Source organism: Anabas testudineus, chromosome 22 (assembly GCF_900324465.2).
Source record: "Anabas testudineus chromosome 22, fAnaTes1.2, whole genome shotgun sequence".
In the NCBI taxonomy this organism is placed as follows: domain Eukaryota; kingdom Metazoa; phylum Chordata; class Actinopteri; order Anabantiformes; family Anabantidae; genus Anabas; species Anabas testudineus.
The window spans coordinates 10981890-11005846 of NC_046630.1; the positions used below are offsets into that span (position 1 = coordinate 10981890).

Below are 23957 nucleotides of genomic sequence, written 5' to 3' on the forward strand. Positions count from 1 at the left end.
TTGGAAGAGTTGACGTTTATTTTGAATAGTGCTTGAATTATCTTAATGCTAGGTCTGAAATTTGTCCTAATGTTAAGGCATTTTTCAAATTTATTTATGGGATTGACAGTATTATGTGGTTGCTGTCAAGCATGAAATATGTACTCTGTTTTATTATCCTAGGGCACTTTCTCCTTCTCACATCCTCCCCTGCTGCTGAGGCCTCTGGGAGATGTGAGTACCACTTGACCAGCCCGGTATTGTCACGAAGCAACAGGCACTGCACCTTGCAGTTGGCTTTGTACGAGGCAGGTCCAGCGGTGGGAAACCTCACGCTGCTGATCAAGCCAGTTCTCTCAAGTTCAGCTGTTCGCGCTGTGGTTCTCACTCATCAGAGACGAGATGACCAGAGGTCAGCAAATACACTCAGCTAAAGCTCTCTAAGGTTTTGTGATTGTGTTTGTGCTGAATTTTTATTTATTTTGTGGTGTACAGCAACATTTCCAATTTAATTAGCGTCAAGAAGCAATATCGTGCATCTTTTCTGATTGAAGTGCCTGTCAAGTTCAAGTTCAGCCTGCAAAACGAATAAAAGAGGTCTTAGAGTCACTGCAATAAATGGTGACACAGGCATTCAGGCAGAGCAAGGGCACAGAAACTCATTCATTAATTTTAATTCTGTGGTACCACAGTTAAATTTAGAAACATTTTCTTATTGGCTATGTTGAATAAAAATAAGCAATTGTAACCACGTGGGGATAGTAGTATCCTGTGTATTGTATTGGGAAATGAGGACAGGTATTTTCTATTGATCTAATACTGATGCACAGCCATCTGTAGAGCAGCTAAAAGCATTCTTGTCTCTAGATGCAGGCTGGAAATGAATTTATATATAATTGGTTAGGACAGAAGAAGGATGGATGGGCATATTCAGTAATTTTGTACATTGGCTTTGTTGGTGTCTGTGCAGTAATGGACTGAGCAATTCCATTATGAGTCACACACGGACACAGGTCTCATTTATTTAGCCTGCTGTTCATTGAACACTAACTTGTAAACGTAACTTCTGCATGCACTCTCCATTTAAAGCTCAGGGTTCATCCGGCGTGACACAACTTTTGCTGTAACACTGTGTGGGTTGTGATGTTTCATCTGTACTGACTGTTCTCAGAAGCCAGAAACTGTCCTAATTAAATGTTTTTTTGCTGCTTAATGGCCCCTGGATTGTATGCACTCATATTACTATATGCTTCTGCTAGTCAACCATTCTGCTAAATGTACAGTATGTTGAAATCTGCAAGTTTAAACTTTGAAGCCAAAGCCAAAAAATTACTTGGCAAGGTCACAAATGCAATATACTGTGCAGTAAAGGTTCCCACTGACCACTTGTTGTGTACCAGTGAAATGTTTTGATAAGTAGTATTGTTTTTATCTTGTGTTTGACATGCACGAGGATGTTCACATTATGTATACCACATTATCGTGTTTTGAGAGTATCTGTTTTAATACCAACTTAGAATATGAAAGTAATTGAAGTCTGCATCACGAAAATTGAGAAAGTATTGAAAACACCTTCTAACAGCTTCATGCAGAGATGTCAACCATTGAGTGAAGGATTATATTATATGAAATGTATGTTTCACACATTGTAAATATTATTAATTATTTCCTTTAGTTGATTTAATCTGTACAATCCAAAGCCACCCTTAATAATAAATAAATGAACAAGTTTTAAAGACACTTCTCTGTCATTGGTTGTTGCAGGGCTGAATGGGACGTTCTGGAGGCTGTGATTGGCCAGGTGGATGAACCCTTTCAGTTGACCCTGCTCTACAGTTCCTGTGTGGGAGAAGATAGAGCCATGGTGGCACTAGACTCGCTTGAGATCATAAACTGTGAATCGGGTGAGTTTATTACACTTAATCAGAGCTTTGAATGAATTTCTGTTCAACCTAAACTCTGCAGCGATTGTTTGCTCCAAACTTGTTCAAACTAGGAACCTGCAGTCTGGTGTGACACACTGGGAAAAACATCGCAGCATGTAGAAAAAGAGACACACTCAAAAGACATTTCTGTGCAGATTAGTTGTTGCAGCAGGAGTTTAAGTTGTGTTTAGTTTTGTACTTAGTATAGTATGTGTACAGGTTTACAGTGGGATGGAGACTGCTTTCATTCAGCTTTTACTTGTGCTTAACAACAAACATGATCCTATGTATTTTCTACAAATTAATGTTAGCAAACAAGCAAAAAATAAATAAATTAAAACATTACATAGGCATCAAGAAAATCTGAACTTGTGATGAGAGGTCCTGTTTAAAATTAAAGAGTCACAAAGGAATCACTGGTATAGATTATGTGTGGTTTCAGTGTTGTTGTATTGTGTGGGATTCAGAACACCAAGGTGCAGCTTGTGGGGAATCTTTCCACTGTGAAAACTCAGACGTCTGCATCGACCCGAGCCACGTGTGTAACTTCCACACTGACTGCCCATTAGGAGAGGATGAGGGCTTTATCTGTGGTAAGGTTTTAATTGTATTAATACATTCTCAGGTTGTAGAGTGGGAGGCTGCTTCGATGGAAGTCCTGACCTTGAATTTCTCTGGATAATCTTTGAACCCTGCACATTTACAGTTGGCTATGAAGGTTTCCTCTTGTATGAGGATTAATATTTTCTGAACAATTGGACTGATTCTGAGAGTGGGAGTGTGAAACCAATATGAAAAGAGACAATAGAGTGAATGTGATCAGGTATGGAGAGTTAAGTAAGGTACAGCGCGGTAGTCCAGAAGCAGGAAGTGCAGATGTTGGCAAGAGGTAATCCATTTGCATTAGTTTTATTAAAGTTTAAATTCATGATAAATTGTTAATCCTTTGGCAGATTATTTCACGCCAAGGGCCTCTACACAATATATTTAAAGCTCAGAGGCTACTATACAGCATTTAGTGCAGCTTCTATTTGTGGGGAATTTGCATCAGCTAGTGTTTTTTTTTTTTAGCTGGAAATTCTTGCATTGTTAGAAAATGCTGTTTTTACAGTATTCTTCTTTAAATTATCCCTTTGAAATGTCTAAATATAGGTATCTAACAGTTTAGCATAATATGTTGCACTTCTTGTGGATTTGATAATGTTTTGAAATGCCAGGCTTAAGAAAAATGCTGGAGAGAAATTTTGTGTTTTTACACTATGATTACCTTTCATTTCATTCCACTTTACAGTCATAAAATAAAACAAGCTTCCTCTTTAAAAACAGCCATTCGGTACAAAGAAAAACACTTCAAGACACTGAGAATCAAAAGCTTTGCTTCAGTCAGTAATGAAATCAATATAGACAGGTCGCTTTAGGGTCCTTGAGTTGTGGTCACAATGTTTGTGCGCTTTTTTCAGTGATCCGCCACTAAAATCTTCCCTGTACGAGAACTTAAAAATACTCTTTGTGATGTTAAAGGGTCACAGTGACATTTTAGAAATGTTTTCTTTTTCTTTTATCTTACTTAAGATCAGATTAAAAGATTTTATTTTTCATTCGAGAGACATATTTAGTGTAAGTGGAGGTATTTTAACTAGTATTTCCTTTTTTCACTTTTTTTCACTACATTTAATTTGAATATGCCAAATATATAATGGAACAATGCAAAGAGCAAGCTTGGTACTGTATACAATACACAGTATTGTACATAAGTACATTACATTAGTGAAAAACATAGACAACTCCTCCATGGTGACCATCATTTTTTTGAGTGAGTGTTTTGGACTTCTGAGAAAATCATTAGACTGATACCCTGTCTGCCCTACAATCTGGTTTTTAATGCACAATTTGGAATCGTTTTCATTAATTTATGTCAAATAAAAACATTTTAGTAACTTACAAAAATAGATCTCTAATGAAAGGACATAATGAAAGGAAAAATATGGAGTTTTTAGCAGCTGTGATGTCATACTCTAAGTGAAATATTTAATAATGATCTGCCTCCTCCAGGTGCTCTTCCGTTTGGCTCACACTGTTCATTTGAACAGGATACATGTGGTTGGTCTATGTCCAGCCATAATTTGGCCTGGAGGAGGGCTGCTGCGGATGAGCTCCTGGAAAAAGAAAACATGCATGATATCACTCTGCAGAGGACACTAGGTTAGTGGTGTGTATGTACATGTATGTGTGGAGTAGACATGTTAACATCTCATATGCTGAGTTTGTTATTGTGATGAAAGTTACAAACCCAATATTTGTCCTCATTCTTTTTCACAAATCTTACATTGCATGGCATCAGAACTCAGTTTGCTAATATCTAAAAGAGGGATTTCATTGCCTGTTTCTCATTGTATTGTGCACCCTTAGGGCACTTCTTGTTTCTGCAGGTAAGAGAGGGTAGTTCCCATCGAGAAGCTTCCATTCAGAGCTCTTATTTCCCTCCTCCAGTCTCTGCTGTTGCTTGTCAGGTCAGTTGTTTTGAAAGATGGTGAAGTTAAATGTTTTAATGTTAATGTTTTCATTTCTCCTGTTCTGCTGAGACTGTTTGGATTCAGTCAAGTTAAAAAAGTCTATGTGCAAAATTGTTGCTGATCTTCTGTCTCTTTGTTTGCGCAGATGCATTTCTCTCTGTATCTGTCAGGGGACTTCAATGGTTCATTGGTGGTCACTGTGGTGGAGAATGGGACTTCCAATGCAATAGTGGTCTGGGAGAGACATGATCAGTGGACAGATAACTGGGAAGACGTTGTTCTGCAGCTGACTAAGCTTCATCATGGGTAGGTATTAGGAAAACAAAAAGATATATTTAATGTTGAGACAGAAGAAATTTGCTTTCATCTGAAGAATCTGTCACAGAAGAGAAGAGAAGTCTAAATAATCTAAATATACCAATGGTCCTTGATATGCTTTGCATTAGGTTTCATGTGAAGGTGACAGCAGTGTGGGGAGAAGGCTCCAATGCTGATGTTGCTCTTGATAACATTGCAATAGGAGCAACCTGCTTTGACACAGGTAAGCTGCCCCTTACTTACCACTATAAAATGCTATTATAATTAATAAATATTATGATTCATTATTCCGTATAATAACAGAACTAATAGAGGTGAACAGTGTGGCGTTGTATTACAAGAACAAAAATCGTCCTTGCTACATAACACGTGGATGATTATTATACAAAGTGTACTTGTATAACTGTTACAGCATTTAAATGCAGAGCTGTAGCTGTGGTATTTAGGAACGACCTGTTTTTAAAATTGGGGTTGTAGACCTGGATGAGGGAGCTCAGGAAGGCAGGTGCTGTTGAGTTCACCACTCTTTAGGTGTCAGGACTTTGAATCTGATGTGGTCAGCTACAGGATCATCTGGAAGGGTTTGATGGTGTAGCTGGTAGCCCCGTCAGTAATACAATGCAATAGTATCCAGATTAGTCCAATGACTTGTGCTGCATAATCCGAAAGCATCCGATCTTTCTGATGTCTTTATTGAGAACAACCATAAAAACCTCACAGTGCAAGTGGCCAGTATGTGAAGCTGATCAGTGTTAGTGTAAGTTTGGAAAAAAGGTTGGTTGGTGTGGACTAGAGCTACTTTGAGTCCACACACAAAAAATACACTTATTTAAGCCATGCCTCGCCAAAAGGAGGATCTACGATCGAGATTTGTTGATTTACATAAAGCTGGACAGAGTTACAAAGTGATGTCAAAGACTTTAGAAATTTACCAGTCTACAGTAACAGAAATACTGTATAAATGGAGACACTTTGGGACTGTGGCTCCTCTACCAAGAAGTGGGGTCCAGACAAACAACAACCAGTCATCAATGAGGTAAAGAAACAACCCAGAGAAACAGCCAAGGATTTCAATGCATCATTGAAGTGTTCTGTGTTCATGAGTCTACGGTACATAAAACATTGAAGTAGCAGGCTGTCTATGGCAGGACACAACAAAGGAACCTGCTGCTTACTAAAAAGAACATTGCTGGAAGCGCCTGTTTGGGGTTATTGTTGCTAAGGGGGAATCAACCAGTTATTAATTCCATTCACATACTTTTTCCACTCGCACTATGAGGTTTTTATGGTTGTTCTCAATGAAGACATGAAAGGTTTTATTTCTTTGTTTGTCTTTATTATTTTAGGCACATTATATTTGTTTATACTCTTGACTCAGATGAAGATCAGTTCACATTTTATGAAATTCCATGAAAAAAACCAAAACCATGAAATTCCAAAAGGTTCACATCCTTTTTTTGCCACTGTACATTGAGATTTTGTCAAAACAACCTAGTGAAAGCTGTTGAAATTCTCTGTTGTTAATATCTGTGTTTGTAGCTCAGCATTTTGTCTCTATTGTCAGCATTTAAAATGATATAAAGTACTGGATTAAATAAGAACAGAGAGTACAGGGTGTCCTTTCAGCTGTGTCTTTCACCCTGTGCTGCAGTGTTCCCCAGTCATTTGTTTGGGGCCCAGTTTCAATCATTGGATGTGACATGAGGGTAACCAACATTTAATTCCTTACTCCAAATGAAGTACCACAATATAACAGTAAAAGTCTGTGCTGACGTTTTTATATTAGTGTTGTTGAACTTTTTAAGTGTCACAGTCACGTGAGAGTGTTTTTGAAAACCTCTTTCTGCTCTATTGAAATTGTGCGGGATGAATTTTGTTACTTAGCATGGTACTAGAGTTGATTCCCAGATGTGAAATTTGGCTTCATTGCACTGGATTAAAGGGATGAGTCTCTTTTTGTTTGTGCATGATTTAAGAGAAGCATGGCTTAAAGCCTGAGGGAAGGCACAGTGATAACAGTGGTGCATGGCTCTTACTCAGCTCCAGCTGGGCAAGGCTGGAATCATTTCGGATATCAGGATCAAGTCAGGATCTCAGAGCAACTCTTACTTATGTTTTTTCTCATTAAATTTAAGATCTCATCCTATATTTTGATGCTAAGATTGAACTGTGAAGGCTCTAGTTGCTTAAGCAAACTCAAAGACAGTGAATGGTTTTAGATGTATGTTCCTGGCAGAAGACAGAGCTGTGGTGTGAGGCTGTTTACAATGCAAAAATGATATACTCTAAAACCTTAACTCTCACAGAAACTATGTTCAGGGCATCCACCAATAAATTCACAAAATCACAGTGTGCTGTGTGATGAATGAAGTGAAAAACGTATTCGCTATCCACCGACACAGGAATTAATCTCCACATTCACCCTAATACTGCATCTGTCCTTGAATTTTGCAAATTTTCCTTTATACAGCATTGCTTTCTGTCTGAACATAATTTATGTTCCTGTTAAATGTAGATGGATGACTGTGATTTCTTTTCTTGCTTTCTTCCCACCTTTCTTTACCTTGGCTTACTGCCTCTCTACAGATCTCAACTCCCTGCTGCCTATGGTGGACTTGGAAGATCTCTTAAGCCCCCTTCCAGAGCCTTCGGCCTCAGGTGGCGTGCCGCTCCAGCTCTCACCTTGGATACCTTGTGAATTTCTGAAGCATACTGTGCCATTTTTTTGGATCCATTGTGAAAACAGAATTTACATACCAGGTGGTGCATTTTCCACTGTGAATTTCTCTTGATGCCTGAGGCTTTATCTAAGGCTTTATCTAAGGCTTTATCTGAGGCTTTATCTGAGGCTTGTATCACCTGACCAAAAGGCTTTTAATCTATTCTGATGTCAATGCACATACCAGACAGTTAATGCTGTTTCCATTCACTTTCTGAGATGCTGTGCCATATATCAGAATGATATTCAAGAGTCAGTCTCACAATCTTCCAAAAGTATATTTAGTCCCTCAATCACCTATTGTAAAATCTCCCCTGTGTCTCTAGAGGTTTCCCTGATGACGTGGTGGTTTAACTCATGCGGTGCCAGTGGTCCCCATGGCCCAACACAGGCTCAGTGTGACAGTACCTACAGGAACAAAAATGTCAGTGTTACTGTGGGGAAGGAAGGCCCATTGAAAGGAGTCCAAATGTGGAGAGTACCGGCTACAGAGAGATACTTGTAAGTAATAGAGGTGATATGGGTTAACACACTGTTGGTTTCAGTATTTACATAGGATTTGTTGACAGTAATAGAACAAATAGCTTGCCAGTGATTGGCAGTGATTTTTAGTCATAGGACTACACTGCCCATCCAAAAAAAGTCACCACCTGGATTTAACTAAGCAACTAGGTCCTATCCTATTGGATAATTATTGCATGGATGATTATTTTTCAGCTGGCAACAAGTTATTTAACTCTAACTGATGCAGTGTGTAGCTTCTCATTTCTTAAACAACCCTGTCTGAAGACACATCCTGTGGTCGTGGAAACGATGTTAATCTGTTTCAGCAGGGTCAAATTATTGACATGAATAAAGCAAAGAAAACATCTAAGGAGATTGCTAAAGGTTATTTCATCAATGGATTTTGGCATATTCCAAGAGGACAATGCCCGGATTTATCGGGCTCAAATAGTTAAAGAGTGGTTCGGGGACACATCATTTTTACATATTGATTAGCCACCACAGTCCAAATCCCAGTCCATAGTATAATTATGATAATATTATAAGGGTATCAGAGTGTGTGACTTTTTTTTTTTTTTTTTTGTTGGGCAGTGTATGATCAGATAGAATTCCAGTGTCCTTTAGGCGTCTTCACATAGGTAATTTTTGAGAAGACAGAATACTCACCCATATGTGTTAATATTGGTGTGTTACTCAAAGTGCAGGGCTTAGTGACAATTTATATGTGTGACTGCATGCTAAATAGTTAGGGTTAGGATTAGATGACAATTATCTGGATTGAGACTTCAATCTTTGCATGGTCGATCATGGGACCTTATTATCACACTCAAGATTAATTGTAGAATATACACAGCTGTATTTCCTGATAATATTAGTACACAGTGTACGTTTAATATAGAAATATGTCTAAAATTATATGTGTTGTTGATCCTGAAGCAGAGAGCAGTTTCTTTCAGTCATAGCATTACATGGTGCACTGATCTCCCTCAGAATCTCTGCCTATGGGGCTGCAGGAGGGAAAGGAGCCAAAAACCACAACAAACGCAATCATGGGGTCTTCATATCTGCCGTATTTCCTCTGGAGAAAGGAGATATACTTTACATCTTGGTGGGCCACCAGGGAGAGGATGCGTGCCCGGGGGTAAGTAGGGTGAGCTTGAGGACAGGCTGGAAGTCTTTTCTCACACATTTAACCAGGGAAAAGGGAGATGAGAGAGTGACCTGGATAGAACTGTATTTTCTGCTGCATTTATATATTTATGAAAATAGCTTCTTTCTATCTTGACACTCTCTTAAATCCACCCGTTCCCTGCATTGTAGAGAAATCCCCAAACACAGAAGATCTGCCTGGGAGAATCATCAGTAATTGAAGACGACCTAAGGGGAGAGGCCGGACCAGAATGGGCTGGAGGAGGAGGTGGAGGAGGAGGAGCTACGTACATCTTTAAGGTGTGTTGTGTTTTGCTTCAGTAATTTCTATCCTTTTGGTAGGTTTGTGGTAGGTTCTGTAGGTTTGTCATAAAAAAGGTCAGCTGACATTTTGAAACGATATTTGCTGATTTCCTTTTATTTGTTGATGTCTTATCAGATGGAAAAAGATGAGCTGATTCCCTTGCTGATCGCAGCTGGTGGAGGAGGAAATGCCTACCTGGAGGACCCAGAGTCCAGTCTGGACCAGATACCACTGGAGCAGTATGAAAACAGTACCTTACGCCCCAGTACCAGTGGTAAAACTGGTGCTGCAGGTACGTGAACATACTGTTACCATATTATTTACATATTTGTTTAAAGGGTTGGTTCACTGGCAGACTCAGGACTATACTTTATGATCACAAAGTGCTTCAGTGTCCTAGTAAAGAATGTGCTCCTCTTTTCATAAGAAGTGCCCAGATGACAAGAAACTTTTCACCTTGAAGCTGAGTGGGTCTGGACTGCTGTGTGATATGATTACTGTAGGTTTTTTTTCCATTTCTCTAAAAGGTAGCATTAAAAGCTATCCATGGAGACGTGTTGATTAAGGGCCAGAGACGTTTTTTTTCTTTTTTTTGGTTCTCTATACACGTGCTTGAAGCAGCACACGTAAGCGTGAGTGCATGATCTCACACAGCAGGATTTGTTTGGCCTGTGGATAAAGGGATCTTTCTGGATTGTATATTTCTTTTCCTGACAGGTCTTGACCTTTGAAGCAGGACATATATGGCAGAGGGTTAGGGTTTCTCTTTGCTCCTGGAAATTTCTTCTGCAATGTTCTCAGTAAATCCCAGACTCCCTACTCAGACCATTTCCCAGCTTATCTTATTGAAACCTCTGTGAGGTTGTTTGGATAAAGAGTGTCATAGGAAATATGGAGCTTTTCGTGGTGTTTTTGGGCAGATTTGTGTTTAACTATGTGTGGGAAAGGGTGTAGAGCTGCAGTACATACATATGGGATATAGAACATGATGGCCACATCGTCATGACCCAAAACCTTACAGCCAAGACACAAACCTCTGGAACATTTTGCTAACATCAGTGTCTTAACGCGAAGCTTCAAACTGGCACACCAAGCAGAGCCTGATTTGTTGACTGAACAGAGTCAGACGCGACATTTTTGATGATAACACTGTTACCACTGTTGTTTAAACCAACACATTAACACAACTCTTTACTACTCATTTGGTTTTGTGGGCTCTGAAGAAAGCTTTAGTAATATCACTGAGGTATGTCAGACTGCGCTTGGGAAATGTATGACAGAAAGCTTCTCTTTTTTTGCACTTAAATCATTTTTGTTTTTCAAAGATTCATTTCATGCTATTCCCTGGATTTATGAAAGTGCAATTGTAATTCACTGGAGTACACCTTTTACATTACCTTCTGCCACTCTCACATTGCGACTACAACCTAAACCTGCCTGTTTAAAGACTTTCCTCAGTGGAAAACTCAGACTTGCTTCTATCTCACCCAGTCTCCTTGCTGCAGCCATCAAACCCAATCAGTCTGCTTACCAGCCTGGTACGATGATTCATTTTGTGCTAATGTTTCCTTGAAGGTGGAGGTGGAGGCTGGAAAGACAGTCCCAGTCCTCACCTGAGAGCTGGCAAGTCTATGGTGGAGGGGGCAGACGGGGGATCTTCATGTCCCCTGGCGCTGTCCAGGCTTGGCTGGTCCACCTTTGGAGGCTTTGGAGGTGGTGGTGGGGCCTGCACAGCGGGAGGCGGTGGAGGAGGATACAGAGGTAACAATTATCTTCTCTCACATTATGCTGCTATGCTCACATTATCCTCCTTCTCTCTTCCTCTTGTCATTTGATTCCAGATATCCTGCTGGGTTCCTTAAAGACGTCAAAGAAATATTCATCATTTTATGGCATTACTGTCTCCATAAAAGATTTACCTGTGTGTGGATCAGTCTGTAGCATAATTTATTCTCTTGACAATTGACTCACAGCAGTTACACAGTGTTAACAGGAATTTTGTTTTTCACTTTAATGTACAATTTGACAACTTCTACATATAATATCAAGGACACCCTGGAGTGTAATTGAATAGTTCATCAACTAGTTGCCATGGTAATGGATAATAGTAATCATACATTTCTCTTTGTTTATTTTGTCCTTTTACACTTTTATTGTGTCAATTTGATGAAAACATCTGTTTTTATTTTTAAAAAAGTAAGCAAAACACTGGATGTCATATATTTTGTGACAGGAGGTGATGCAGCACTCGCAGATGAAATAACAGCCGACGGTCAGAATGGAGTCTCCTTCATTCATCCAATAGGAGAGATTTTCCTTCAGCCTCTGGCAGGTGAGACTCAGTCTGTCACATTTAATCATATCACAGTAATGCGTTTACTGCATATACACATATAATGACTAAACCAGAGAGAAGTGAAAAAATGCAAAGAGAACAAACACAGATGGTGTTTGTTCTCTTTGATGATGACTCCTGATGAGTAGAAAAAAAAAAAGAAAATAAAGCAAAACAATATCATAGTATGAAAACTCCAGGATATCTTGAAAATTACGTAACATATAGTTGGATCATTGCTTTGAGTCACTCCAGCAGAGAGTATTAAACAGGGCTGATCCCACAGCAAAGGCACAGCGTCAGTTTGAAGATTAAATCCTGAGCTCATGGGCGTCTGCTCACTTAGTTCTTCAAGCAATTGATCCAGTCAGAGTGCCCCAGAGCGTACCAAGGTGCGAGTGTGCAAATGTGCTTGTACCTGTTTGTGCCAAACTGTCTGTCTGAACACTTAGGCCCAAACACTTGTGCGCGCATGGATATGTGTTGTGGTGTCTTCTTGTTTTCTGGTGAGACTACCAGGCATCTGACTCTCATTATTCAGCGGAAGGAAGAGGATGACAGTTTTCTAATCCACAGCCTCATGGAGCCTGTTGCCTTCGGCAGCTACAGCCAGACAGATCTCTATTCTCGTGTGAAAGGAAAGGCGCTGTTGTTGTTGCTGTGTGTGCTGCCAGTCATCACTTTCAAATACACGGAGATGTGACATCTCATAAAAATAGATATTATAATTGAATTTGGAGACAAATATGCTTTTATTCAATATAGCTAGATGAAAGCAACTCAAATAGAGAGTTTAACACATGACACACATGGCACAAAGATAAACATTCAGTCATTTAGAGTAATCTAGTAACTAACTAAGTTAATTGGTTATAATAGATTTTAAACAATGAACTTCTCTGGCACTGACACAACTCTTTGCCTTCTGTCGTTTATGTTCATCTTTATCATATGGTTTCCTTCAGCTATGGAGAGTCACGGGGAGTGTGAGATCAAGGTGCAGCTGAACTGCAGCCACTGTCAAACGCAGAGCTGCAAACGAGATGAAGATACCCACCTTATTCTCTGTCTATGCGATGACGATGAAGTCCTTGCCAGTGACAATGTGACATGTGTCAGAATAGTAGGTGTGTAATTAAATGTTTTCTGTTGGTTAATAGCAATTATGTGATTGTGAATTTAATTTATAATAAACAATAAAGTCTTTCAAGTCTAAACAGACGAAACATGCAAACTCAAATGTTTTCACACGTCAGTTAACCGTCTTCTCCAATCTCCCCCAGGAGCTTCCCAAGGCCCAGCTCTGCAGGATCAGATGTCGATGTCGTTAATCTTGGCTGTTGTGGTCTCCACCGTCGTGAGTGCTGTAGCACTAATCTGCACCGGCGTCATCCTCAGTAAGCGCCTCCTCAGTGTCTGTGTGCAGTCTATGCCCTCCACTTTCCACCGGCTGTGAGCGCAGTTCCACACTCAGATGCTTACTGATGATATGCGAAGAGAAGAAACACCTATGAGTTTTGTTGGTGTTGGTTTAGAAACCCTTTTCTGGCTGCGCACCAGATGATTAAAGGAACTTTGGGAAAGATATGTGTTTGAATTATACGTTGCTGACACAATATGAAGTGAGCACATATGAACACTTATCAGATGTGGACGCTTTTCGGACGAGGCTGTCCTTGCTCTCTCTCTGTGTATAAAGAGTGAGACTCAAGATTAGACTTCAGATGAGAAATGAGATAATGGAGGTGATTTCAGTTAAATACCCTAGTTGTTAATATACTGTATTTAAGCTGAATGGTTGTTGTCATGGAAGCATGAAACAGGAGAGAGAGATGTACTAGAAGCATCACATTGTATATGAGTTTAATATAGATACGATTGACTTTAAAAAGGAGAGGCTGAAAGCTCTGACAGTTTTTCTCAGTTGAAAATGTGGACTGATGAATGAGATGAGATTGCAGGATAATGAAATAAAAAACACCATGATTACATAGTCATGAAGATAGGAACAATATGAGGAAACAGAGGACTGTGATAAGAGATTCGCCCTTCAGTCATTTGTGGAAGCACACAGTGACAACCACACATTTATCTGAACCCACTGACATTGACTCTTGATGATAAGAGTCTCAGATACAGTAGAAAGACTTTAGCTGCTGTTTACACAAATGCACTGCAATAGAGAGGGTTTAGGAGATGGTGTGCATCTGTTTCTGAGTGATACAATCAATAAATTTGCTTTATCTGCTGCAGGTTTTAATTAATCTGATACTATCCAACAGTTAGACATGCTGCAAAATATTTTACTGATGCTGACAAAACAAAAATAAAACAACTTAAAACCGGAATTGGGGAATTACAAATGATCCGTTTGTTTTCGGAGAATGAAAGTTAGCTGCAGGAGAAGAGAGAGTCACAATCTCCTATTCAATAAGAATTATAACATTTCTTACCAGTACTAATGTTGCATGAGTGTTTTACTTGGTCTCCTAAGCTGCTATGCACTATATGCTATGTATACTTTTTTTAAAAGTTTGTCAGCTGTTTTATTAAGAACATACAACTTGCAGTAATATAGGACAGGGAGGGATTACATAGTTAATATTATTCTGTTTGTACCGGTGTCCCTATTTTTGAGAAATGTCTGCTGCAGATAATTGGGAAAGGAATCTTTACATTTAGGTCGACCCACTAGTTGAGGTGTTTGAATATGGCAGGTTTTATGTCTGTATCTCTGTGTTGTCCTCGCCTCGACCTCTCTGAATGCGTTGAATATTAGGTGAAGCTCATGTGTGGAAGACTTGAACGCTCTTTGTTTCCCACATCTACTTTTGCTGACTCTGAACATTGTGTAAAGACCTCTGGAGGAATCTGCACGGCACTGACTTCCTATGAAGTAGCAGTTACGTTCTTAGCTCTCTAGGCTTGAACAAGAAAATCAGGATTTTCTTTTTTTCTGAAACAGGCAACAATGTTGATATTTTTAGAAAAATAGGATATGCTTTAAAGTGGAAAGGATGGGTTTGTGAGGGTCAGACCAGAAAGTATTAGTCATCTGATGTATGGTGTTTTCTGATAAAAGCCTCTGAACAGAGAAAATACTAAACAAAAATAACAATAATAAATACAGATTTCTGCAGAAAGGTTTGAGCTTAGATATAGGCAAATATGGACTCAGTCTGTGCAGTGTGCAGACAGATGTTAATTGAAGACATGATAGCTATTTTGCTACTTGCAGCCGGTCATAAACGAGCTCTACATTATAACACTTTAAAAGTGCAAAACAAAATTCGATGAATATTTAGTGTCACTACTTTACTAACTGCATTGTGTCGATTTGCAAGTGAATAAATCAAGTACTAAACGCAAACTGATGGCGTGTGTGTGCAATACCTTTCATTTTCTTTGCTTTGAAAAAAGGTAAGATGTATTTATTAAGAGCTTGTTTATCGGGGACTTTTAAATGGCAGCACAACAAACACGCTTCAGGTTAACAGTGTCTCTTCACCTGAGCTCTCCCCCATGCAGGGAGGTAGTCTGTTCCCTGGGCGCCCCATCTCCTCCACTCCCTCCTCCTCCTTCCTCCTTGTTCCTCATCTCAGCCCCCCCACCCCACCCCTATCCCAAACCAACGAGTCCCTAGCACTTGCACCGGGTGATGGCTCGACGGCTCCTCTTACCTGCACGCAACTCCCCCTCCCTGGCAGACTACCAACCTGCATCGGGGACGTGGGCTGCCTCCATGGCGGGTGAGTCTAAACTCACTGGCACAGACAGTCTAGGAGCAGTAACCAAGGAGAGGACTTCCCTCACGCAGCTCACAAAACCTTATGTTTGTGTGTGGAAGGATTTGCCTTCTTAAGGGGGAACTCCACCATCTTTCAGGTCTTGGGGAGGACTACTACAGGTGTAAAAAAGTTTATGTGACTAGGTGTGAGCTCTGCAAAATCTCATAAAGAGTGTCTGAAAAAGGGGAAAAAATAAAACTAAGAATGAACTGACAGACATTTGTAACCCACTCCTCCTCTAATCAACATTAGCAGCTACACCCAAACTTCCAAACTGAAATAACAGTGGATGATTTTCACTGTTGACACTAATAGAGTCCCTACTGGACACGTCCCTCAGGAGTTGTTTTTGTCAAACTGTCCTTTAGGAAAATTGACAATATTAGAGCACTACAATGCTATGCTATGCTGGTGGAGTACTCTTTTAAGATCAAAATCAATGTCTATAGGTGTCTCACATTTTTTGTGCACTTGCCTTTTTTTATTTTACACTGGAAAAACACTGACTGCCAGAATGTGGCTGGATCCCTCCCTGTGTTACCGCTCCTACGTTTAGCAGATAGTTCCTTCTACACCTCAGAACCATGGGATCAGTCTCAGTCAGAGTTATGATTATTATTGATAACTTCTAACTTGTCTGTCCTGTCTGTTTGTGTCCAGTGTGGTATCGCAGGAAGAATGACCTGCACGCAGTGAGGGGACGTCTGCAAAGTCCAGAGTACAAACTGAGCAAGATCCGCTCCTCTACTATCATGACAGACTACAACCCTAACTACTGCTTTGCAGGAAAGGCTGCCTCGCTCAGTGAACTGAAGGAAGTGCCACGCAAGAACATCACACTTCTCAGGTACAGTACACATCGACTCAATGACAAAATGAACAGTGATGCTAAGTTGTTATATCTTTTCATACGATTACATTTTTTTCAGGGCTCTTGGCCATGGTGCATTTGGTGAAGTCTATGAAGGACAAGTTCTGGGGATGAATGGTGATAACAGTCCCATGCAGGTGGCCATAAAGGTCAGCTCACTCTCTGTGACACACGAGGACAAGTTGCACTTAAATACTAGATGATAGCACCTCATCAGGAGTTTGGATCATTACATATAATCCACTCAACAACATCCCACAGGGTTGCATCTGCTTCTCGGATTTAAAGGTCACAGACGCATTAAAGATTTAAAGAGGCAGGTTTTTGTAATGCATTTAGTTAGAGGAGGCTACTTAATATGAAAATGTAATAATGTGGTATTTTGTGTAATAAATACTGTCATTATTGTGCAAAGATGAAATCACATAGATGTGCTGCAAAATCATCATGACTGCACACAGTTGCTGATGACTGTGAAAAAGGAGAATGCAGATTTGTTTAGCCAGTGCCTCCAGACCACTTGGCTTTACAACTACACAAGGTTTAAAAAAATAAATGCTGAGTGTGCACCACATGGGTCTCTTTGCTTTTCAATAGCCTCCTGATTAGGTCTAATGACATCTTCCTTCTTCACAATAGCACACACATACCTCAAACTGCTTTTCTGATTATTTCTGCTCCACAGACACTTCCAGAAATCTGTTCTGAACAGGATGAAATGGATTTCCTGATGGAGGCGCTGATTATGAGGTACTGTTTTTGCTTCATGTACAGTATGCATTATATCCCCTGTACAAGCTGCCTTATAATTTGGTTCACACAATGATTCCCCCAAACCCAATTCTTAGATCACAACTGATGACAGGGGGACAGATTTGTTAAAACAGGACAAGGTATAAGGGCAACCAAAGGGTTAAGGTGCTGATTCTGAGACTTGAGTCTGAATCTCTCTCCCTCATTAGTAGATCTCTCCCTTCTATTGGTAATAAAAACAAGAAGTGCCCCAAAAATACAAAACAATGTGGTATGTACAGTCTGGTTTACGACGCAGTAGAAGGGACATTGTTTTCATGATATGGTCTATGGTAAGTGAAGAAGAGAAAAATAATCCAGGTTCATCAGGTTTTTGTTTGTCCAAAAACTTAATGTTGAAAGAACTTATGACCCTGACAGCTGAGATACAACCTACCAGCAAAAAAGGTTTATTTTTAGAATCCACTGAAGCATTTGAAGGCAATATTTACTGTTTATTCTCTGATTAAAGCTAGATTTGCTTTAAAAACATGTCTAATAAAGTTCTTTAAAACTCACTGACATCAGGGGCAAATTATCCATTATCCATATAAACACACACGCACATGTGAACAGCACAATATACAACCTGCTAACCTAAGCGTTGTTCTGTCCATGCAGCAAATTCAGCCATGAGAACATTGTGCACTGCATCGGTGTCAGTCTGAACATTTTACCACGGTTCATCCTGCTGGAGTTGATGACCGGAGGAGACATGAAGACCTTTCTGAGGCTGAACAGGCCACGAGCTGTATGTCTGTACTACACCTATCATTTTGGATGTGTGTGCACACGTGTATGCCGTGCATTAAATTGAGTTGTGCTGTATCCAGGGCCAGACCTCTTCCCTCACCATGCGGGAGCTTCTGCAAATGGCCAGAGACATCGCGTGTGGCTGTCGCTACCTGGAGGAGAACCACTTTATACACAGGTTCAGATTCACATATAGTTTTTATTGAAAGGAGAATTTAAATCCAAACTGTGTGAAAAATGGTTAATTAAATTTTGTGTAGCACTGGCGAAAGGATGTGGAAAAAATAATATGGATGAGAAACATTAGGGCAAATGTAAATTAAGATACAAGAAGTTTATTAAGATTCAACAAAATCTTAATAAACCATTCATTAATTTAGTGTGTGTTTTAGTGCCATCATGTAACTGAGCATGTGTTTTTCAGGGACATTGCTGCTAGAAACTGCCTGCTTACCTGCCCTGGGCCGGACAGAGTGGCTAAAATTGGAGACTTTGGCATGGCACGAGACATTTACAGGTCTGCATCTGCTCTGTTCACATAGCAGAGCACACATGTTGATTTACGATGGTCTGTCTCATGGGAGTCCAGGCAGCGCTGGGTTTATTTGGTAAATGGGGGAGCAGATGAAAAGCTATCTGATTTTCCTCTGTGGGGAAGACTTTAAAATGTACTTACAGAGTTCACGGCCTTGTGATATTTACCTCCTCTTCTAAACTGATAATAAAGTCACATTCCCAAATCTGATAGCACTGCTTTTCTTTTCCCAGAGCCAGCTATTATAGGAAAGGTGGTCGAGCCATGCTGCCAGTCAAGTGGATGCCACCAGAGGCCTTTATGGAGGGAATCTTCACCTGCAAAACCGACACATGGTATAAACACAAACCATATGATATACACTGGAAAGTGCCAAAATGAATTCAGAGGGGAGCTGTGTTCAATTTTTAAAAGCGAATGCAGTTTTCTTTTTGTTTTGAGACATCTTATTAAAGACAATATAACTTTGAATAAATGCTGGCTATCATGTGTTCATGCTAATAGCTGTCACACCACATCTATTATTCAGACATCCTAACAGGAAACTGGGTATTACTAAAACTTTTCTTGACAGTAAACAAGCAAAACCAGAAGTTGTACTTTGACAACATACTTCAATTTTTTCATTTCCAAAAACGTCAAAGAACAAAACAATTCTTTTGAATGGTGAAAAATATCCAAACTCTTAATTGCAGCTAATCCAAAACTCTTTATGTGGTCAGGACAATGAAATCTGTGGAGAATTTTACTACTAAACAAAACCAGACAGGCCTACGGAGATCTAATTGTGAAGATCATTATAAGGCAGAACAGCATCTGTAAGAAAGTCAGAGCTGAAAACATCCTTTTCCTGCAGGAGTTCAGTCAAAACAAGTGGGAGATTAGCAATGTTCGAAATACTTCTACAGTGCCTGAACATTATAGTTTCAATTAGAATGTTTGTCTTGAAACAGCAACATAGCAGATACAGTATATGTACTGTTACATGAAACTCAAGGGCAGACATGGTGTTAAAAACATGTATAGGTTCATCTTTTATGGTGGGTAGCTAAACTCTGCAGAGATACTTCGTTCCTCCTTGCATTAGGGTTGGGAAGAAGGAAGATGAGTCGTTTTCCAGGCTTTCATCCACAGCAAATGAAGAAAAAATTTAAAAATCAAAGTGATAGCTTGTAGATCTATCCATCCACTTACTAGAACTTCATCTCAGTCAACATCTGTGGGAAAATGTATGAGGAGAAAAGGATAAATGTGCGTATGTCACAGTGCAACTTATAGAAAATTCTAAAAAAAACAGAGCAATATAATTAAATGAAAGACTTGAATTGATCTCAGACAAAGGACCAGTGCAGTTTCTAAATCAGCAGTATTTATTCTCCAAAAAAGTCCAAATAATATTACTTAAATATGACAGTATTTGAGAAAAAAAACATTCAGTGCACATTGTAAATTTGTGCTCCATTACAAACATGTGCAAGGCCCCTTGACCTGTGTCTCCCCCTGCAGGTCATTTGGAGTACTGCTGTGGGAGATCATCTCCCTGGGCTACATGCCCTATCCTTGTAAGACCAATCAGGAGGTGCTGGAGTTTGTCACCAGCGGAGGCAGGATGGATCCTCCCAAGGGCTGCCCAGGCCCTGTGTGAGTACTGACATGAAATACATGAAAAGAAATAAGCCTGGATGTAGTAGCAGTGCAGAAGTAAAATGCTTTTAGCTGGACACGAGTTGCCTTGTATAACACAATCTTATGATGACGTAAAACTAATACGAAGTTTGTAGAATCAAAGACTTTGTTGATTTTCTAGGTGCATTTGTTAAAGGAAGTCTTTCTCTGTGTAGCATTATTGTCAAGTAAGCATGATAGTTGGACTGAACATAACATCTTTAAGCAGAGGTAGCAGCACAGAACCTGCTTTGTTTGACATCTTTGATATTGATTTAAACTGGTTGAACTTCTAAAGTTTTCTCAGCTGTTTTTCTCTTTTAAAATTGATGAATAAGCAGTGGGCATTTATTGCTATGCTACAGTCTATCCAAAAGTATTACATTTAAAATATAATTAATGCAATATACAGCTTAACAAAGAGCTTTCTGAAGGAAACCATGTGTTTCTGTGTAGATATCGAATCATGACCCAGTGTTGGCAGCACTGTCCCGAGCACCGACCCAACTTCTCAACCATCCTGGAGAGAATAAACTACTGCACTCAGGTATATATCACATATGACTCTTCCTTCCTTCACCTACTTGTTTCTTTATTTTACTGTCTAGTACTTATGCACTGTCCTACTTCTCTTTATCAGGACCCAGATGTAATCAACACACCCTTACCAGTAGAATATGGCCCAACTGCAGAGGACGATGGTGGCACAGTAGTCCGTCCTTCTGACCACACTTCCACGAGCCTCAGTCCACTTCTGGTGTCTCACCCCATTTCACAGGAGTCTTCCTCCCAGCTGAGTCTGCCCCCTCTAGGGCTGGGTTTAACTCCTCTACCCCCACAGCCCACCAAACCACATCTTTTTCTACAGAAAACCCAACCTATTCACCATGAAGTGACATCATGTTGCGAAGTGCTGGAGCCATCCTGGGCTGAGTCTGTTCCTGCCCCTGGTTTGTCAGCAGCACCAGACATGTGTGCAGGAGGACATTGGCACCACCCTGAGCCACCCCATCACCGACCTTGCGCAAGAAACAGCTCTTCCTCAGGAAGTCAGAGGCTGAAGAACAAAACTAAAAATCTGTGGAACCCCACATACGGTTCTTGGGTTTTGGAAAACTTCAGAGGGAAGAAAACACTAGCTCACACTCAGTCCATGCCGCTCTCAAACTCCACTTCCTCCACCTCCTCCACACAGACCTGCAACACAACCTCAGAGAGTAACGAGGCTGGGTGTGATAATGCCAATGGAACCCACCTCAGCCCTTCCAGCTTGTGCACTTCCTCTACTCCATCGCCTTCCCACAGGACTCAAGCTGGCCCAAGCACATCCTCTCATAAGACCCCAGCAGGTGGCACCACAAAGGCGGGCATGGACCTGGCTAAGTTGCAGAGTTTCCCTTGTGGCAACGTTAACTATGCCTACGATGAGCAAAGCTACGAGGCAGAGAGCCTGCCCTTGGTTACGCCCAAAGCCCCAGAAGCCATCAGAAACACCAACTCTGCCCAAGGTGTCTCCTCAGGGACTAGCCTGGGACAAGCGTCAAGCCTCCATACCCCCTCATCTTGCATGCCCAAGCTGCTGCTGAAACGCAACTTAAGCTACGGACACGAGGGTGCGAGGAGACAAACTAAAACCGAGAAACCAACACGCGACCGTGATTCAGGCTTTTCTCTGTCTGAAGACCTCAGCGTTACCCCAATCTAAGAAACAGCTTCGTGTAACAGGGACCTCTATTTTTAAGCAAAATGTTATCTGTGTCTCACAGTGAAACTCGAGCTTTGGATTGGGCTCCACTGTTTTTGAAGAGTAACACCATCATATTGTTAGAGCTCCTGGAATGCTGGAAAAAACACTTGAACACACATGGACACAAACACTCCTCTGCACTGTGATTAATAGAGCCAACACTGGACTCCTGGTATACTGGTAGCTGACCACTGAAGCTGAAACACTGGACAACACAGTCCACACATTGGGGACATCAGTCATGAAGAACTGCTGTGATCTGACTCCTTCTTTGACCTGCTTTTTTATATTTTGCTGTATTTTTTAATTTAATTTTAATTTTTTTGATGAAAGCATTCGAGAGTAGAATAAGTTGCATTATTGTTGACGGTTTGCTGGAGTTTGTTGTATTCAGTGAAAAATACTGAGCCACTGGGAAGTCCCAATGAATGTGCTTTATTAGACATTTCTATTTCAGCAGTGTAAAATATAGAGTAATTAAAATTTTGTTTTAATTTAATTTTTTGATTTATAGGTGGAATCACAAGGAAAGAATAAGGAGTGTCTATCATTTATAATTTCACCGTAATTTGGGAGCTACATCCAATTAGCAACACTTCACCTCAAATAATGTGAAAACACATCCTCCTGCTGCAATAATCTGTATTTTCTGAAAGTTTTTCAGGTTTGCTAAAAAAGTGGATCATGTGCATCAAGGTTTCTTGATCCTGGAAACGGTAATTTGGCAAAAAAAAAACTCTCAACATAAAGTCGACTTACATAGTGTTTTAAAGCTTTGGCCACACCTCAAGGACTATCTCTTAAGACAAAGTTGCCATGATGATGTCTGTTATGTTGTGGCCTAAGACTGTAAATTCCGTACAGTAATAATAGATGTTTGCATATGGTTCAAGGTACAAGTCTCTAATTTTTTTCCAGTTAATGCTGTGAGTGACTTTCACTTAGTGTTCAGGAACAGATAATGTTGTCTGTTTCCAATTGATCTTTTGGGTCGATTTGTCACGTTATGTCTTACATCGATCCAGATTCCTCTCAGACGGGGTGTCTGTCTTTAGGGTGCACAGGCAGAGATTTCAAAGGAGTAGCTTTTTTGTTGAGTTAGATGAGAAGATCAAAACCTGCACAGCAAGGCCAGCTAGTTAATGTAAAACAGAGGGAATCAGTCAGCCTTAGCCCTTTCTGTCTTTGTATATTTTTGATTAATACCAAGTATCTTCCCCTATGGCCCAAAATGTACGTTGATTGCAGGAGGACTAATACATGTGTAGAGTTTTTTCAAAATTACGCAGCTGTGAAAATATTTGCTATTTTTATACCTACTTCCTTACTAACACTGGACTAACCCCCTTGCATTTGTCATTTATTTTCCATTTATTTATAGTTCATGATGAATCTATACTGTACTTGTAGTTGATCACTGCCATTATGTACCGTATACATTGCATCTGTGGATGCAATGCTAGTACCTATGTTTACTGAACAGGGGGGAGGTATTTAACGTTGAAATACCAAACATGTTTAATTTTACATAATTAATCAAAGATTCAATTGTGAAAATGTTCACGTTTTCAGGTTATTCTTACTTAATTAATTTAGAAGTTGCACTCAAATACATGTCTTTATTTAGAGGCTAAATGTGTTGACAGTTTAGTTTGTACTATGTTAAGTGAATGGTTACATTTACTGTTGAAGGGTTCTGTTAGCTTGCTGTAGGTTTTTATGTTCAGGCCTGCTGATATTAGTAAGTTGCACTTGAGGATAACATCTTTTTGAATACATAACTTCACAATGGCTCCCATAGTTTCCTAAAGACTCTTTGTGCCATTATGTATATTATTTTTTGGTGTATTTTATTTTATGTTTTTTCTGTATTATTTATGTAGCTGAGGATGTAATGCCTCAACCAAAAGTGCAAAGGCATTCTATGCAATATACTGTCTTTCTCACTTTATTCTATTAACCATGCCCCAAATAAATCAGCATATATATAGATATTATTTGTGTCACTTTGACCACTTACACATTTTTTTACCCGAACTCGGTCCAGATTTACAATAAAT

At 39.9% G+C, this 23957-nt stretch overlaps 1 protein-coding gene across 3 annotated transcripts in view; it reads left to right on the forward strand.

The window, feature by feature from the left end:
* ltk (leukocyte receptor tyrosine kinase) overlaps positions 1-23905 on the forward strand; it is a 38013-nt gene extending 14108 nt beyond the window's left edge. Inside the window, exons 4-29 of one of the 3 annotated variants that reach the window (XM_026339691.1) lie at positions 163-391; positions 1744-1883; positions 2372-2497; positions 3957-4106; positions 4314-4414; positions 4563-4723; positions 4864-4958; positions 7322-7495; positions 7781-7955; positions 8949-9099; positions 9279-9407; positions 9547-9703; positions 10987-11172; positions 11645-11743; positions 12712-12873; positions 13030-13143; positions 16195-16381; positions 16464-16554; positions 17091-17155; positions 17819-17948; positions 18031-18128; positions 18375-18467; positions 18719-18820; positions 19992-20126; positions 20607-20697; positions 20791-23905. In XM_026339691.1, the coding sequence (XP_026195476.1) occupies positions 163-391; positions 1744-1883; positions 2372-2497; positions 3957-4106; positions 4314-4414; positions 4563-4723; positions 4864-4958; positions 7322-7495; positions 7781-7955; positions 8949-9099; positions 9279-9407; positions 9547-9703; positions 10987-11172; positions 11645-11743; positions 12712-12873; positions 13030-13143; positions 16195-16381; positions 16464-16554; positions 17091-17155; positions 17819-17948; positions 18031-18128; positions 18375-18467; positions 18719-18820; positions 19992-20126; positions 20607-20697; positions 20791-21855 (4406 nt within the window). In that variant the 3' untranslated portion in view covers positions 21856-23905. The remainder of the gene's footprint in view (positions 1-162; positions 392-1743; positions 1884-2371; positions 2498-3956; positions 4107-4313; positions 4415-4562; positions 4724-4863; positions 4959-7321; positions 7496-7780; positions 7956-8948; positions 9100-9278; positions 9408-9546; positions 9704-10986; positions 11173-11644; positions 11744-12711; positions 12874-13029; positions 13144-16194; positions 16382-16463; positions 16555-17090; positions 17156-17818; positions 17949-18030; positions 18129-18374; positions 18468-18718; positions 18821-19991; positions 20127-20606; positions 20698-20790) is intronic. The other 2 variants (XM_026339692.1, XM_026339693.1) reach the window with 2 other exon arrangements.
* The last annotated feature ends 52 nt before the right edge of the window (positions 23906-23957 follow it).